The sequence below is a fragment of the Epinephelus moara genome, chromosome 7 (genome assembly GCF_006386435.1).
Source record: "Epinephelus moara isolate mb chromosome 7, YSFRI_EMoa_1.0, whole genome shotgun sequence".
NCBI classification, from domain to species: domain Eukaryota; kingdom Metazoa; phylum Chordata; class Actinopteri; order Perciformes; family Serranidae; genus Epinephelus; species Epinephelus moara.
In genome coordinates, this window is record NC_065512.1 from 1,083,146 (window position 1) to 1,102,207 (window position 19,062).

Sequence of the window (19,062 nt, forward strand, 5' to 3'; positions counted from 1 at the left end):
AAAGAGACTGTATGCAAACTGTACATTTCCTGTGAAAACAGAAGTGTATTTTGAAAACAGACAATGCATGTAACAGGCTGAAGTTGACACGGCGTCCCAGAACGTCAACAACCAACACACCCAGGGTACCTTGGACGTCATATGTGGACGTGGAAAGTCCATGACCAAACGTGGACATGTGACGAGGTCACAGTAAGGATGATGTTGCCAGTCCACATGTCGAAGTTTCCTTGGGCGAGACACTGAACTTCAGACTGCTCTCGATGGCTGCTCCATCAGTGTGTGAATGTCTAAAAAAAGACTGAGTAGCAGGAGGCATCTTGTACATTAGCCTTCACCAGGCACGCTGAGAGGTGGTAAGAATAGAACGGTGCTACAGGCACAGGTCCATTAACTTACCTGCAATGCTTGAATAAGAAAAAGAGTATTTGTCTTAAATTTGGTCTCAAAGGTTTTAAAAAGCGTTAAATGTAAGTGTGTGATACCTGGAGACAGCCTGTTATGAATCCATGTTGGTCTGAAAACAGTTGAAGCAGCTGTGACAGAAACCCGTCATGTTTTAGAGAGGTGCTGTTTGTTCTCTCAGAGACAGAGAGGAAACAATTAGACTGTTTTTATGCCTATATCCCAAAATCACACATTTGTCTCTGAAGGCTTTTGAATCTGTTCAACATACAAGAGTTTCTATCCTCAGACTTTGATTTGGATAAAGAACATGTCCGCCGTCCGGTTCCTCCAGGAATTTATAATCCTGTGATCACAAACAAAAAGCATCTAGCTGGAAGAGCGCTCTGCCAGTCTCACTAATCACTGCAGTTTTCTGCATGACGATAATTCACAACCAAGTTAGATTCAAATCAAGACTCAATCCCAACAAATCAATTTCCATGTGGCTACAGTGGAAGTGATTGTGTTGTCTCAGTGTTCCCAGGCTGCATCGCTCCAATGTAAACTCTCTAAATGACATGTTTTTAATTTAGAAAAACTCAACCATCTTAAATCTGATATGTAAAACCAGTTGGTGTCTGGAGCTCGCCAGCGTCGCCACACAGCATGATGGGAAGCTCTGAAGAGACCGGTCACTGTCTCACAAAGAAAGAAGTAATAATAATCCAGACATCAGATACGTAATAATGTGTGTAATCGTTGGTGTACTTCCAAAATCATCTACTGTTCAAATATCATCCAAAAATGGAACCTAGCAACAAATCAATCTCTCATTTCAGGAGTGAGCAGAAGCTGAACATCACAGCTGAGCCGTGCGGCCCAAACAAAACCTTCACACGGCGTCATTTCACATTTATTCTGCTGCACCGTCTCATTACGTCGCCATGTTGTCGCTGTGTCACACTGTTGTTTTGTTCCCCCGAAAAAAGTTGCAGTTACTGAGAAAAGAATTAAGAAGTGAAACAATCGACCCAGAGACATTATTGATTTCATAACTGCGATGAGTCTGTGTGTGTGTGTGTGTGTGTGTGTGTGTGTGTGGTTTTTATTCTCTCTGCCTTACCGTCTCATTTTCCTGTGTCCATGTCCACACACTCCTCTGACGTCTCCTCTTCACTCCTCTCAGTGTGGTACCATCGATGACGAGGGTCCTAACGAGGGTCTGACGGAGCGCAGCCTGCAGGACGCCCAGCGGCTCTACCTGATGAATGACGTGGTCCAGCCGGAGTCTGTCGATCCGCTGGTCATGCAGGACGACGTTCGCTTCTCCAACCTGGTGGTGGACATCGTTCAGGGCATGGACACCCTCTACCACGTCATGTACATCAGCACAGGTCAGGAGAAACACACTGAACCAGATAAATGACGTGAGAAGACAGATGAAGCGTGGACCTGCACTCTAATTTAACTTTGTTATCCTCCCGTCCTATCAGAATACGGCACCATCTTAAAGGCGCTGGCGACGCCCAATAAGAACCTACAGGGATGTTATCTGGAGGAGATGGAGCTTCTTCCGTCGGGGGTGCGAGAGCCGATCCTGAGCCTGCAGATCCTGCACAGCGACAGGTCGCTCTTCGTCGGGCTCAACAACAGAGTCCTGAAGATCCCGCTGGAGAGATGCTCCACCTACAAGACTGAGATGTGAGTACGAAACAAAATCTCTGCAGGACCATCATACTACAGATCTCAGATATCACAGAAACTCAAACTGAGCCATTCATAGAATTTGGATATGGAGAGAATGTTGATTTTACAAACCGGGGACTTTATCAGAAGGTGGAAAGATTTGTGTAGGTACAAAGAAAGAAAACATGCATCAGGCTCATGGTGACAGAGTTAGCTTTAATGTTGATAAAAATCGTGGCTGAATTCAGCAGGTTTGTCGACTTTATAGAGACTTGAATTTCCTCCCTCTCCAGTCTCACAGATGGGACTTCATTTCAGAGAAAACACGTACGGTAGAGGTTTGAGGTGTGCTATGAAACACACACATGATGTTTGTCAATTTGAAAGATAATTGTGCAAGTCAGGAAAGTCTCAGTTTGACTTTGTTCCATTTAGTTTTGAATGAAACTTCTCAGTTTGTTAGGGAATGTAGCTGTGTTGGACTTGAGCACCTCACTCAAAGTGATTTTTAGACTACGAGTCACATTCACCCGTTCATACACATGTTCACACACATGTTCACACACATGTTCACACACTGCTGACCGAGCAACATGGTGCAACCTGTGACTCAGTTAACTATTCACACTCATGTTTGTTGTCGATAGCCACGACCTGAGGCATTACTTTTATTTATGTATTTGTTTTTATATTTAACTGGTGCAAAATTAAAACAAGGTCACTTAAAGAACTTGTTAATGTACGTATAAAACACAACAAACCAAATGAGGATAATTCTAATGTTAATAGTTTGCAGTTGTTGTCAATTAAATGAATATACTTCGCGATTGTTGTAGGGAAAATCTGTTAGATGTGAAATATGGAGGAAAGAAATTAAAAAAAGGTAGAAAAAGCAGTAAATGAGAAATAAATAAAATAGAAAACGCCACAGCTATTTTAGAAATAAAAGAGGCACATAAATAAATAAATATTAAGATATTGTAGCTTGGGCTTCAGGCGTTATGTTTTCGGGTTGTTCGTGTATCTGTGTAAGAGCAGTCGTGTCCCAAATTTGGCACAAAGGTCCACCTGGATTCAAGAATGAACTGATTAGAACTTGAGAGAGAAAGCCATGTCGTCATTCACGAGACTTGTGTCGTTGCTGTAATTAGGCTACATATTTTCCTGTACTTCAAAAGTCTTAGAACAAACTGCGACTTTCTCAACATGCACAATATTCTCTTAAAATTATGCGTATGTGTATTTCATGGCACAGTTAAAAAAAACAGTTTCTCGTCATTACCTCCCGTAGTTATTTTTCAGAAGGTCTAACAAGGCGTCTGGTGGTTCGCTGGCTGTGATTGCAGCGTCCCTGGTCGAGCTCTGGAAGGGACCTCTGCTGCATGTCATTCCTCTTTTCTCTTTCCTCTTGTCACCTCTGCACCATCTGCTGTGGCTGTTGTGAGACTAGCAGAATAAAGTGATGATCCACGAGAGGAACAGTTAGTCCAGGCTTTGTGGGAGCAGCCGTGCGGCGTACACAGTGTACCTTTTATTGTTCGTTTTATGCCTTCTGGCAGTGGATTCATTTTAACCTGGTTGGTCCTCTATTGAAGGTAATTATCTGTCCTCAACCAGGATTAATGTCTCTAAGACCTGGCCTATAATCATTAAAGTCCGTATGGAGGCAGACAAATGACTGGGGCGGTATCTGCTCACTGGAGGAAATTAATTTGTTGTGCTGGGTTTTTTTTCCTGGTGATGAAAGTTGTGCATAAAACAGAAAGAGCACAGTTCTGGCTTTTGTTTGTGTCTGAATCAGAGGACAAACAAAAAGTGTGTGTGAAGCTAGCTCGTACGCTGCCAGAGAACTTTCTCTGAATGTGTGTGTGTGTGTGTGTGTGTGTGTGTGTGTGTGTGTGTGTGTGTGTGTGAGAGAGAGAGAGAGAGCTCTGCCATCTCCAGCTTCAGCGTTATTCATGTGAAAGTCTGCGTCTGGAGGGTGAGCGACGGGAGGAAAGCTCACTGCTGTTTGTCCAACCTTCTGTATCTCATCAGTGCTCTCAATCAGGATCCTCAGCCGGCCACCTCAGTCCCTCAAAGTCAACTTCATTTTAGCATACAAATGGCTCGCTGCTATTTTCACTCTCTGTGTGTGTGTGTGTGTGTGTGTGTGTGTGTGTGTGGAGGGCAGTCTACTCAGTGTGATTTGTGTGTGGGTTGGTGCTTGGACGAGTTCTCATATGCACGCTGCCTGATGAGTCAGCTCGCTATTTCTACTAAATCCAAACTCCTAGACACATGGGAGCAGACACACACACACACACACACACACACACACACACACACACACACAAACACACCAGCGAGGGAAACTATTGCATCTAATAAGATGTGGGTGAGATATGCACGATGAGAGAGACACAGAGAGGAACAGGAAGAGCGAGCAGCCACAGTCCTATTTAAGACACCGTGGGGTGAAATGATTGAAATGATAAGAAGAGTGGGCTTCAAGGGCGCCGGGGGGGCGGGGGGGGTTCTTGTTTAATCCAGACTGTGATATCCTGCTCACCTCTGCGGCTCGTTTGCTCGTACAATCTTTCAAACACGCCGCAGCCGATGGCAAACAAAGCTGCAGAATGTGACAGATGTCAACCTGTGCGTCACTGTGACACCTGAGCTCGTCTGCAGAGACGGAGGCGAGTGAAGTGCAGACGGGTTATGACAAGTCAGGACATCAATGGAAGACTTCACCTGCAAAATGACCATTTGTATATAGATTACTTCACACCTGTTAGCTTAAAAATATGAGAGAAAACTTTGTGGTGAGTCCTAAACCTGGTGTGAAGTCTTAATAAATTAAAGTAATCCTGCTCCAAATGTAACAAGAGCAAAACTATATCAAAACATCTGTTCACGCACTCTCACACGTCTCCTGCAGTTTAATCCAAGTCTCATTTATCCAGTTGTGTTTAGCATCTCTGCTGAAACATTAAGATTTAAAGCAGGTCAGACTGAACAGTCACTCGTAGGTGGAAGTGTTTTATATTTCAACACTCCAGTGAAATGCACGTTTGGTAAGTACTGAGCATAAAACTGGATAAATGAGACCTGGATTAAACTGCAGGAGCTGTGTGAGACTTTGTAAACAGATGTTTAGATGTAGTTTTGCTGTTGTTAAGTGCCGACAGGCTTTTTGGATTCTTCTTGGAGGCATGTGAGGAGAATGAAGCTCTCTTAAATAGGCAACAGACAGCATCTTTTCCTAAATATATCATGATGAAAATAATGTGGGTTGCACAGGGTAGTGTCCACAGTAAAATCAGACTATCAGCGTTTACATAGGTTACTTAGTGACTTTGCAATCTTTGCAATAAGCTTCTGCCACCGGTGCAGAAATTTCTGCTTTATGGCAGGAAACACGTCATGTATTGTGAAACTGGTCGGTCAGCCAATCAGGGACTGGAGCTGGTCCTTATGAGGAGTTGGGCATGAGATAGTTGAGTCACGAGCACAATGGCAGACGGACAAAGTTTGGAGACAAGTGAAAAACGGTCTAGCAAAAGAAAAGGAGCTCCTCTGTGTGAGGAGGCAAAGAAGAGCAAAAAGGAGAGTGATAAAAGAAGAGGAAAAACAAGAGTAAACCTCAGTCAGGCGTTCAAGAGATGGAGGGAGCTCCGTGACCAAAGAGGCTTCAAAACCCATGTCCAGCTAGCTTTCTTTCTAATGGATCAGTAAGTAACACGGCTAAATGTTAGCTAGACCAGAGAGGACTGTACTGTACTGGCTGCTAGTTCATTCCTAGCTGGCCAGCATCGCAAATCGCCGCAACCAGGGAGCGGGTAGCGAGTGTTGGTCGGCTGACATCCTGGTTGCCATTCTACGGCAGCCCTCGGACAGTGATACCCCCCTCCCTTCCTTCTGTTCTCTTCTCACGGAGGCAGCTATCCACGGACATCGCCCAGCTAAGTTACGCCCAGCTAAGTGAACACTGGACTTTGTTTCCCATTCAATTTGAGCTCCAACCGGCCGCATGGTTTCCATACGGTAGCGTTTATTCTAGAATGGGGACTGTTTACATGTGCATATTGGTATAATTCCACTGTGTCTACTGTTGTTTGTACTGGTACTGTACATATTGGTATCATTTACTGTGAGCTGTTTGTACTGGTACTGTGCATTCTGCTATAATTATTTGCATTACTATTTGTTTTTTCTTCAGATAAATCTGATAATTGTTGCTCGGTCTCTTTACTCATTTATTTAGTAGAGTGTCCACACACCTTCTCATTCTACATATACATAGAGGTATACTGGTGGCTTTACAGCCTACATTTTATTCATTATCTCTGATCCCCACGCTCAATTTGGTCGTTGCCACAGTGCGACGCAACACCACTGACGCTAGGTGGCGCCAAGCTAAAAAAAACCAAATCCTATCTGTTGCCTCTTTAAACAAAGTCAAGGTGCGATGCGGTGAGTCATAGATATAAAGATTATCATGATTCATTAAGTCATGCAACTTAAGCTGATATTTACATAAATAATCGACCTGGTCGTTAAAACCCGGCGCTTGGTCAGTGACTTCTGATACCGTGGTTCCAGCTGGCTTGTTTACTGTGATTACACACATGGCACCTTGTAAATAATCAAAAGGCATTGTCTTATATAAACTTATAAAGGTTGATTGTTGTAAGACACACACACACACACACACACACACACACACACACACACACATGCAAATTGTCATCTGTAGTTATAAATAATAATATTTAAGTCTTACTAATGTCAAATCCTCATCTTCATCAACTTTTCCTGAACTGTACCTGCTGTCAGCTGAACTATTTACATCCAGCCTTCGTGGTTTATTTGGAGTTACCTTGGAGGAAGAGTAGGATAGCGTCCACTGTGGACGGCTTCAGCTCTGTCCTCGTTTGTTCAATGCTTCTTTCAGCGACGCTAAACTTCCTGCTGCCAGTAAAGGCAAGAATATCCTGAGCAAGTACACCGAGCTTCGAGTAACGTTAAAGCTCTGCTAGACGTCCTCCATCATCAGCTACATTACATGAATATTTACCTGAGATAGTCTGCGTGTTGTGTTCATGTGTTGTCATGTAAATAACAAACCCAAGGACTGAACAAGAAGTCGCCCAACACAGACAGAAGGTCTCTTTTAGGCCGGACCTGAGCATCATCTGTAGATATTTGTCTGAACCCAGCCTGATCTGTCGGGTCCCTTCAGGCTGGAGGGTCCTCCAGAGGCTCTAGAGGCAGCCACAGCGTCTTAACAGACAGAGAAAATGTCTGGAATGCAGAAGTACATTCGACAGTCTGGCGAGGACAGAATATATGTTACAGGGCTGATGGCTAAGTGGGAACATGTACAGGCAGAGGAGGTCAGGTGAGGGGGAACGTCGGGAACACGGGGTGACTGTAGGGTGAGACTGGCAGGATGTGAGATGACAGCTGAGTCGGTACATGGCAGGAGAAAAAGCAGACAGGGAGAATGTGCGAGCAGTAAATTGGCTGATGTAACAGAGAAAAGCAGCAAATCTTCACATTGGAGAAGCTTCGCCAAGAAGGCGCTTGTTTTACTGTTGTGTGTGTCTCTTACAGGCAAACACACACACACGCACACACTTTCTTACAGCAGAAGGAGCAATTAGCCAAGGAAAAGTTCTCTTAGCTGATAGATATCGACACAGAAAGGGTCTCTGACTCTTCGATGAAGGGGGTAGCCGCCTGCTGAGCCTCATCTTCTAACACTTTGTCGATCTTTGTATGTAAGCGACTCCGTCAGTGGAACATCAGACGTCTCACAGCTCTGTTGTTGTAAACAATGTTGAACTAAAGCAAAAGTTTCAGAAAAAAGAATCTGACAAGACAAACTTTTACAACTATCACTGCTCTGTCCTGTCGCTGAATTCTACTCATCTTTGGGACTAAACTAGATTCAGTGTTCTTTATAAAATCTGACACCAGTGGACACAACTGAGAGTGTTATGGAGCGTGAAAGCATTTGTTCCACCTATGCATGAAATCCATATCTGCTGCTCTTCTGCAGGAACACAGCAGAATTTATGAATTATTGACCAACTGGAATCTGTGGAGGCGGCGCGCCCACAGCCAACAGTTTCTCCTCTAAAATGTTTGTCGAGACCTTTCGGAGAGCCGCTGCCTAAATCCTCTCCAGACACTGATCAGGCTCAGCACTTACACAGCTCCTGAACATGCTCCCAGTGTGCCCAGTACTGCTCCGCCTGCAGCAGCCGCAGATTAAAGGCCTGTTGATTCAAGGGTCTTACAAACCGCAGCATCACAGCATACATAAATATTACACTCCCAGATTAACAATTCATGTTAACAGAATTTCTGCTGTAAATTTGATCCGCAATAATCATGAAACCCTGCGTGAGCTCCTCGGGGGATACATGAGGGAGGACGTCACATTACCACCAAGCTCTGCTCTCACACTAACTACTTCTTCTTTCTTTCCTTTCTGTGTCCGTCTCTTCGGTTTTTTGTGTTCAGCCTGCGTGGAAGAAGGCCCATCTGCCGTCCCACTCTTTGTCTGAACACACTCTCCGTCATTGTGCTGCTGACTGAATGAGCCATTTTCCTCATCTCCTCTGCAGTGTGTGTGGTCGTCCCATTCACACGCAACCATACATCCATTCACGCACTGATAACAGCTGAATGTACCCCGATGGGTTTGTGGCTGTCAGCGGCTCGTCTGCAGCCACACATGCTGCTTTTCACCGTCACATGTACGCGCACACACACACACACACACACACACAAGCTCACGTCAACAGTGAGGAACGGTGGGGTTTACAGTAATATGATGGGCGTCACGGCAACAGAGAAAGTGAGATGTGATTAATGGACCATAGTGCTGAGCGATGAGTCGTATTTACATCGTCATCCTGATAAGAACATGCACCATCGACAAATCGCTAAAGAAAGGAAAATAAGTTTATGTACACCGGCCATCAGGGTCAGATGTAGTAGATCTTCTGTTTGGTGGGTTAACCCAGCATCCATCCATCCATCCATCCATCCATCCATCCATCCATCCATCCATCCATCCATCCATCTTCAACCGCTTATCCGAGGCCGGGTCTCGGGGTCAGAGGGCTGAGCAAAGTACTCCAAATGTCCCTCTACCAAGTGATGCTTCCCAGCTCCTCCTGGAGGACCCTGAGGTGTTCCCAGACTAGATGAGATATATAATCCCCACAGTGTGTTCTGGGTCTGCCCCCGGGGCCTCCTACCAGTTGGTTGTGCCCATAACACTTCCAACAGGAGGCGCCCAGGAGGATCCTGATCAGATGACCCATCCCTCCAGATGTCTGACTCTTCCCCCTATCTCTAAGGCTGAGCCCAGACACCCTACAGAGGAAACTCATTTCAGACGCTTGTATCTGTGACCTCATTCTTTCAGTCACTACCCAGAGCTCATGACCATAGGTGAGGGTTGGGACGTAGATGGACCAGCAGATCAAAAGCTTCACCTCCTGACTCAGCTCCCTCTGAACCTCAACGGTCCTGCGCAGCGCCTGCATCGCTGCAGACGCCGCACCAAACCGCCGATCCATCTCACGCTCCATTCTACCCTCACTGGTGAACAACAGCTTCTTCGCTTGGGGCAGTGACTCTCTCCTAACGCTGTTTGAACGTGAGGTAGAGACGTCGTATTGTGGTTCAAAAATAATTCAAAAATCAAAGTTGTGCCGATATTTGCCTGGCCGCCAGCTGGCCGCTCTGTTTTGAGTGCCCTAACAAGGTGGAATTACAACATTAACACAACAATAAACTAACGTTGACCCACATGGGACTTGAACCCTGGTCTTCTAGGTGAAATCAATGTCCTTTACTTATTTATCCACCCACACAGACTTTGTCACTACATCACGTGACTTACTGCCCCTGAAGGCAAACTTTAACCATGTGTGATCAAACACAGTCCAAAGTTTATCATCATTATCGAGGTACATTTATTTTGATGCCCTATCAATAATGTTTTATCACCCAGCCTGAACTAAAGTCGTTCCTCATATGCAGAGATCATGGCTAGTAAAAAATGCACATTTGAAGAAATCTGTTTCTTAATTATTCTTTATTCTGACACGTCACAGATTTTACTCATATTTTTAAGGCCTAACAAACAAGTCCTGACGTATCTGCTTTATTAAAATGTCCAGTAATGGAGTAATGGATGGACAGTGGCTGTAAATGTACAGTGTGGCGTGTTAGTAACAGCTTAAACATGGAGTTAAAACGCTGACTCGTACAGTCGAGCTCACAGCAGCATTAACACAAGTCGGTTTGATTCTGTGCAGCTGTTACAGTCTGAAAACTCAATTATGTTCAAGTGCTTTTAATGTTCAGGTTTCCTTTGTTATTGATCCGTATTGACGACCGCAGCGAGTCTTAAACCCTCAGAGTAGAATAACATTTACATCATCATCTTTAAATGAAGAGCATTTTTCTGTGAAACCTTTTCAACAGCCGCTGATTTGTAGCCTCTTAGTGATAGCTGCAGACAAAAGCTGCAGTTTGTGTGTGTGTGTGTGTGTGTGTGTGCGTGTGTGTGTGTGTGTGTGTGTGTGTGTGTGTTTGTCCTCTATTTGTGGTAATTATATTTGACCTGGCCATTTGGCACCTGTGGCTAACAGCAGCACTCTGTCCTCCACCCAGCTCCTATCTCTCTATCTGCTCTGTTAGTGAAGTGATTTATTTTGGCTGCAGCGGCGTGCTAGCTTAGCTGCAACGTTGCATCCATCAGGGCTTTTTTCTCTCCTCCTCTCACCGAGGGAAGAAAGGGAGTCCACGCTGCCAAACACACGATGAAACCACTGGTCTCACTCACAACAGTCACACAAAAAGACAACTTTGAAACTAAGTGCGATACTTTTCTTTCAAACATGTGTCAGAGCTGAAGAGTCAGACAGGAAGAGTCGTGCACGAGGGTGTCGGTGGAAATGTTGGAGCTTTTTTTGACTGTTTTTGTGAACCAGCAGGAGAAAGAAAAAGATAAGAGAAACATGGAAACAGAAATAACTACAAGAGGGAGGCAAAGGAGGAAACGCTGAATAAATGAGGAGGATAATGTCGAGGAGGATGAAACGGAACAAATCAGGCTTTCTGCTGCTGCTCCGCTCCTGCAGCCAAACCGCAGCTCACACATCTGCTTACATAAACATTACGTTTTATTACAAGAGGTACAATTGTCCTGCTGGTGATAGTTACATTCCCACCTGAGGGGCTTTGGTTCAGTTTGCTGAGTGTGTGTGTGATTAACAGTGACCTGGCAGCAGTCATGAGGCCGCGGCAGCTTATCCTGCCTGCAGCAGGAGTTTAAAACAACATCAGGAAACCACTAAGTGGTCATGGAGGAAAACCGCTGACCATTAGCATCTCCTCTCCGGGCTGTGTGTGTGTGGCTGCTTGTTACAACCAGTGTATGTGACATGTTGCATGCAGCTTTCGTCACACGTTAGCATCAGACCCTGTGTTAGCCGTATGCAGCGGTGTGGGCTTCCCTGTCTGTGTGTGTGTGTGTGTGTGTGTGTGTGTGTGTATGTGTGTGGGAGCTTACAGGCCTGTCCCCAGCAAACCCAATTTACTGTGGGCTGTGGCTGCCAGCCTGTCAGCGGGCCTCTGGAGCTCGCTGCTGCTAAGCCTGTATGACCAATCAGAGGAACACTTCAGCAGCCAAGGACTGACAGAGAAAGAGAGAGATGGTGTTCACACACTGGATGTATTTATTACTGCTCCACAATGCTGTTACTTTTATTACAGGCTTTGTTCTGGCTGCAGCTCAGTGTAATCATTTTGTTCTCCGTCTCATTCTCTCTCCGTCTGTATTGCTTTCTTGCCCTCCTCTTTCTCTCAGCTTTGATTTGGACCTGCCCTTCGTCTTAACCTCCAGCTCCTCACTTTTCAAATCTCCTGATGTTGACAGTTGCACTGCTCGGCTCCCTTTGTGAGGGGAAGGTTGGAAAATGAAAGACTAATAACAGAAACAATCTATGATGGTCAGTGTGAACACTTATCCAGCAAAATACCTCGACTCACTCAGCTCAGAGGAAAATAATCTCTCTCTTATCAAACCTACTGATCTTTTCAGTGTGCAGAATAACCAGTGCTTAACGGCACACAGGCAGCAGATCACATGAGTCACAGCTAACAGAAGCTACTTTAGATGATTATATTTACCATACACTACAAGACTTATCAAAGACTAAAGTGTGACCCCTCAGACATCTGACGTCAGGGTAACATTTTAGTCACACCCTTTAAATCCTCCTACAGACTGAGAGATGTTATCAGTCCTCTGAGTTTAGTGCAGCTACACTGTGTCACATGGATCTAATAAACATCCAGTGTGATGTCAGCAGACTGTACGATGACAGCGCCAACTGAATCACAAGCTACGACATACGATGCAACCGCTTCACATACTGAGTGATGCTGCATGGGTTATTACTTAAACTGTGAAGCACAACATGGAGGGTCACATTAATAAATTAATACAATTATTATAATTAATAAGATTAATAAAATGTCCAAAAAATATTGTTAAAATGTTGGGGAAAAAATGTTTATAAGATTTCCAAGAAATGTTGTTAGAATGTTTGAAAAAATGTTGATGAAATCCAAGAAAAATATATTTATAAAATGCCCCAAAATATATAATAAAATGTCAGAAAAAAATGTTAATAAAATGTCAGAAATAATATTTATAAAATGCCAAAAAATATTGTTAAAATGTTGATGATAACCAAGAAAAATATATTTATAAAATGCCAAAAAATATTGTTAAAATGTTTGGAAAAATGTTGATGATAACCAAGAAAAATATATTTATAAAATGCCCAAAAATATATAATAAAATGTCAGAAAAAAATGTTAATAAAATCTCAGAAATAATATTTATAAAATGCCAAAAAATATTGTTAAAATGTTTGGAAAAATGTTGATGATAACCAAGAAAAATATATTTATAAAATGCCCAAAAAATATAATAAAATGTCAGAAAAAAATATAATAAAATCTCAGAAAAATAAAGTTAATATGTCTGAAAGTAACCTAGAGTCAAAAGGCTTCATATGTCAACAGTAGTCTTGTCAATTCGGCATAAATATAATCCATAAATATAAACTGTATTACAGACTATACAGTTTGGATTTTGTCGCCTTGACTCCCCGCCAGCCTGCTTTGGTTAGCTGCACTATTTTAGTGGGAGGAGACTGTGTGACTGAGAGGTGAACCGTTCAAAAATTAAGTGCTGGTTGGTGGATCAGATAAACACCCAATTAAACATGGGCTCTCTGGTTTCTCCTCCTTTTCCACAGAACAGAACCGAGACTTCACCTCCTCAGAGTCTCCTCCATGTTTGCTGCTTCCTGTTGGTTGTTGTTGACAGCGTTTATGTCATTGAACTTTAGCATTTGTGTGAGCCAAGACAAAAAAGCGTCCAATAATATTAAACATGTTTGATTTTGTCAAAACGTTAAGATGAGAAAGAGACTGATGTGAGACAGCTGGGACTGAGTTTAGTGACACCAAATGATTGGAGCACAAACACCTGTAGCAAAACACGATGATTTTATTCCGACATTGGAGATGTGTCTGCGACGATGAAATCATTTTAAAAGCAGCTTTAATACAGATTTAGATAAATTGGATTAATTGATAAAATGCTATAAAACAGTCCTGACATGACAACAGTTTGTGCTGCTCCTAATTTTACCCATCATGCTTTGTGTTATCTCTCTCTTCGCATTGTCAGTTTCTTTTATCCTTCCCTGTCTCTCAGTTAATTCCATTTACCGTCCTCGTGCGTCTCTTCCTCCGTCTTTAGAATATATTTTCTTGTCTCCTCTCCCCCTCTGTCTTGTAGCCTGTCTCTGCCTCCCCATTGTTTCTCCGTGATGATGCAGCTCCTTTTTATTCACCAGGGGCTAAAATTGTACAACAGAGGACAGCAGGCATTTTTTGGCAGGAAGCCATCTCGCTTTTGTTTCCCTGATTTTTTTGGAGCCGGCGCTATCAGTCTTCAGGCCGGCTCCAACTGGGCCTAATTGGATGTATTAGCGCTGAGTGCTAGCAGGAGTTCTGTGTGTTTCCGATTCATCACGAGCAGTCCTCCTAAATGGCCGGCTCAGCCCAGCACAGCGGGAGAAAAAGCCCCAGGGACGGGCTCCCTCCCCTGGAGAGAGGATGAGGACTGAGAGCCTGTCAGCGGTGGTCTCCTGATAGCAGCTGCAAAAAAATACCATCAGTTGTGTGGAGAGACGGAGAGAGGCCGGCGTACACAGACATATGTTAAACTGAGTCAGACCCTCCAGACAGCCTCTGCTAATGTATTCCCAGAGTGTCAGCGCTACAGCTAATAATGGCTGATTCCAATCCATAATTTATCAGTTCTGGTGATCATATTTGCAATTACACACTGACGGCCTGCCATTAAAGGCGAGGTGAACTATTGTTTTTATGTCTAGTTGTTAAAGGGCCTGTAATAAAAGGAGACACTGGTTTTTACAACGTTCACAAACGATTTAAAATGCCAATTACACCCCCACAGAGAGAATCCGGCAGATTTATCTTCCGATGCCACTCCACCAGACATATTGTTATATAGGCCGCTGCGTTTTGCCGCTTGGTCTGTTTAAAATTTAACAGGCTGTATTCCATGGCTTCTGTGTTTTGATATAGTGTGCCAACGGGCACGCACGCTGCTGAATTAAATATCAGCCAGATCCCTACAGACTTGTCAAAGCGATGCTCTCACACAGGGTGGCACTCCCACAGTACAAAGACATGCCCTCCCCGTGTACACAGACACAAAACACACTCTGTTATGTACACACACTCTCATACAGTTAAGATGCTTCACATTCCTGTGTATCTGCAGAGTCAGCCTCCTGTCTGCGCGGACATCCCTCTGCACTGCCCTGTTACACAAATTAGCTTTTTTATTCCCAACGCACGGACCTCTCTCCGCCCACGCCGCCTCTAATTGACTTTTACAGCGGTCCTGTTTTTTAGAAACGGTGAGCCGTCGGGACAGGAAGGCTCTGAGAGCGCTTGGCTGGTGTTTTATGCAGCTGCAGAAAGGTCAGAGTCGGAGCTAAACGTCTCAGTACGCCCTCTTTCTCTCTCCAACTGTAAATCTGAGTTTATGAAACAGCCTCTGGTGACGGAAAATATTGGAGACAATACTGAAACTGCAAACCTGCACTTTGTCCCAATTCCACATATTATACCAGTAGAGTATAGTATACATGTTGCTCTGTGTCCTAACATAGTGTTTTTACTGTTTGTATAAAAGTTTACGGAAAAATGGTGCAGCATGTTGTGAAGTTTCTTTGACTGTGACACCTTAATGCCCTAGGTGAAAGCGTTCATGTATCTCAGGGTCTTGTTCATGGTTGAGATTAAAATGGAGCGTGAGATGGACAGTCTGATTGGTGCAGCATCAGCAGTCATGATGTGATGAAGAGGAAGCTGAACCAGAAGGCAAAGCTCTCAGTTCAACAGTCCATCTCTGTCCCAACCCTCACCTATGGTCATGAGCTCTGGGTAGTGACTGAAAGAATGAGGTCACAGATACAAGTGGTCAAAATGAGTTTCCTCTGTAGGGTGTCTGGGCTCAGCCTTAGAGATAGGGGGAGGAGTCAGACATCTGGAGGAAGCTCGGAGTAGAGCCGCTGCTGCTTTTGTGTCCAAAGGGGTCAGTTGAGGTGGTTTGGCATCTGATCAGGATCCTCCTGGGCGCCTCCTGTTAGAGGTGTTCTGGGCACGTCCAGCTGGTAGGAGGCCCCGGGCAAACCCAGAACACACTGGAGGGATTATATATCTCATCTGGCCTGGGAACACCTCGGGGTCCTCCAGGAGGAGCTGCAAAGTGTTCCTTGTTTAGCCTGCTCGATATGTCTCAGTCTCAGGACCATGTTTTGAAGGTCTCGTCTTGTCTCAGACTCGACAACAACCATCAGGACCACAACTGCAGGAAGATCATTGAACTGAGTGTTGATGGTTAAGTTGATTTCAGCTTCTTATTGTTTGAATTTGTTTGCTGATAGAAAAGAGCAAACACACACAACAAAATTGATTCTGCAGAGCCTTTTGAGATTTGATCAAAACACTTCTCACATTACACTTGTACATACACACATGTATACAATATGGCAATATAAGAGGCGGATGAAGAGGAACCTTAATTTGTTTTTGTGTGGATTGTTTGTATGGAAATGTGGATCCAACCCATCCTCACTGTGACCTCGTCACATGTCCACGTTTGGTCATGGACTCTCCACGTCCACATATGACGTCCAAGGTACCCTGGGTGTGTTGGTTGTTGACGTTCTGGGACGCCGTGTCAACTTCAGCCTGTTACATGCATTGTCTGTTTTCAAAATACACTTCTGTTTTCACAGGAAATGTACAGTTTGATACAGTCTCTTTCAAAATAAAAGCACTACGTCGTTTTTTTCCTTCAACAACACACACACGTGGTTACGTTTAGCCAACACACACACGTGGTTGGGGTTAGGAATAAAGAACAGGGTTTGGCTTTACAATCTTACAGGAAGTGAACACCGACCTCTTCGATGAAAGTCGGTGGTTGTTGGACCCATCCACCACCCCTCCCATCTGCCCTACTCAGACTTCCGCTGCCTTAACTGTCCTTGTTGTCCCACCTGTGTTTCCCCCTGTCGCCACATCGTAAATGTGTCCTGCAGTGTGGGACTCACTCTGGTCTGGTGTTAGTCTCAGTCCCTCAAAGTCTTGGTCTGGTCTTGGTCATGACCTGGTCTCAGTTTACATGGTTTTGTCTATATAGCGCTGCATGTTTTCCTGTTGCTGTGTCACCATCATCTGCAATTTGTATTCATTTTTGCAGCCACTTTGTTTCCTCGGTGCAGTGCATTGTGGGACAGCAGTGCCCATCTGAAGCAATTGTCCGTATAGTGCAGTAAAGCACAGATTTAGGACAAAGTGCTGTATCCAGATAGGTGCAGATATTTATGGGTAGACGTGTTCTGGGAGTCTGTGTGTTCTTGTTTGCCTGCAGCTGTATGAATATCTTAACCCACTGCATTAACCCCGTCCTCACCTGCACCGCCAGCTGATACGTGTTTCCTTGTTTTAAGAGCTCACAGCACAGCTCAGAGGAGTCATCTTTTTATTTCATATTTCGATAAGCTTTTTTCTCTGAATTACTGCAAACAGGTGAATCCAGGACTTACTGTGTCTCTCCCTGAGGTCAGAATCCTCCCAATCTGCCTCTCGGCACACTTTACCCACAGCTAATTGGGCCTCAAGTTTCTCCCACCTCTCTGTTTCATACAACATCGTTTATTCCATCCTTGAAATATGCACACATTAATTGTTCCGCTTAGCTGGCCGCTGTAATGGTGTGTGTGTGTGTGTGTGGATGTGGGTAATCAGAAAGCCAAATGAGAATTCTTCAGCCATGATGACGGTGCAGACTCACACATCAGAGCAGTCACAGATACAATAAAGTCGACCTTGAGCCTAAATGGTAACGCCCCCCTCCCCCGCCCTCTGAAATGAACTATTAGGATCAGTGAAGTGTGAATTTGTGTCTGACCTCATTATGATTATTGTGTCATCGGTATTGGAGATTGCATCCGGCGCCTGTCGCTTAATTAAAATGACACACAGGAAGGTTAGTGAGTGAAGTGAAGGAAGTTGTCCTTCTTCCAGCTGAGAACATGGCCTCCTCGTCTCTCCTTTCCCCTCCTGTGCCCATGCGCTCTCTGTCTGCGGGGTCACCTCTGATGTGCTGGCGAAGCAGTAATGTCTTTATTGGATCTAAGCCGACCCCGAGTTCAGTGCGGAGCCCCAGACCTGGCACAGAGAGCTGCATCAACACTTGGAGATTCCTCAACCTCCAGGCTGAAACACTACAGGGCTCTTCAAATAAACCATGAAGGTCTGTGCCAGGAAGAGAAAAGACAACAACAACAGGAATCTCTGCTTTCAACTGAACAGAGGGAGCGAGGAGGAGGAGGAGGAGGAGGAGGAGGAGGAGGAGGGGACGCTACAGGGCTGTGATGAAGGAGAGGAGCAGGAGAGGCAGGAGGATGAAGAAGGAGAGAAACAAAGGGAGGATATGAAGGAGAGGAGAGGAGGCAGAAAGTGAAGGGGAGTGTTTGAGAGAGAGGAGTTATTCAGTCGATGCCTTTATCCTGCGTTCCTGAGGCATCCAGATCAGCTCTGCCGGCTTAGCCTCGTCATTAACAGCTTTAGATTTAATTAGGCGTCATTAAGCTTCTGTTTTACTGGAGAAGCTTACAAATATTTAATCACTGTTTGGGTGATGTACCGTGTATGCTGTTGTTTGTGTGAGAGCCCAGGGAGGAGCGATGCACGCAGACGTCTGCACTGTGTCACGTTTCACAGTCATTTATAACGGTTAGTAAAGTGCAGCAGGTCTGAGGCCGGTGTGTGTGTGTCTGGGTACGACTTAGTGTCAGTGCTGCCACAGTTAGACTCTGTCTTTATTTTATTAACTTCTTATTTGTGATTTCTCTGCATTCTCAGATCCCATTTCACTGTTTTATTATCAAGGTTAAAGACCTGAAGGGACAGAGCCCCACTGAGCCTGTGCTGGTTTGTTATTTTATTTTGTTGTGTTTTATTTTATTATTTTTATTTTCATTTTGTTGTTTTTATCTTATTTTATTTTATTATTTCTATTTCATTTTATGAGCTCAAATTGCTGTGAGCTAAAGACATTGAACTCGGTCCAATAACTGGGAATGATGTGCAAATGCTTCCCAAAAAACAGGACTCTATTTGGCCACCCTAACCTTCCCGTGTAACCGTCTGACGTTATTATATGTATCCTGCAGTAATCAGTGTGTAGCTGCTGCCATGTTGAGGCAGAGGGTACTGTCTGTAGCTCTGGTTGAGGGTGAGAGGCTGTCAGCAGATAAACAGAGATCTGTGTGGGTACATGAGACCCTA

The 19,062-nt window shown here is 44.4% G+C and overlaps 1 protein-coding gene across 3 annotated transcripts in view; it reads left to right on the forward strand.

Annotated features, from left to right (window-relative positions):
- Window positions 1-19,062, forward strand: part of sema5ba (sema domain, seven thrombospondin repeats (type 1 and type 1-like), transmembrane domain (TM) and short cytoplasmic domain, (semaphorin) 5Ba) — a 270,795-nt gene that overhangs the window by 215,133 nt on the left and 36,600 nt on the right. For all 3 annotated transcript variants that reach the window (XM_050049434.1, XM_050049435.1, XM_050049433.1), the window contains exons 11-12: window positions 1,574-1,781; window positions 1,881-2,088. In XM_050049434.1, coding sequence (XP_049905391.1) covers window positions 1,574-1,781; window positions 1,881-2,088 — 416 coding nt within the window. The remainder of the gene's footprint in view (window positions 1-1,573; window positions 1,782-1,880; window positions 2,089-19,062) is intronic.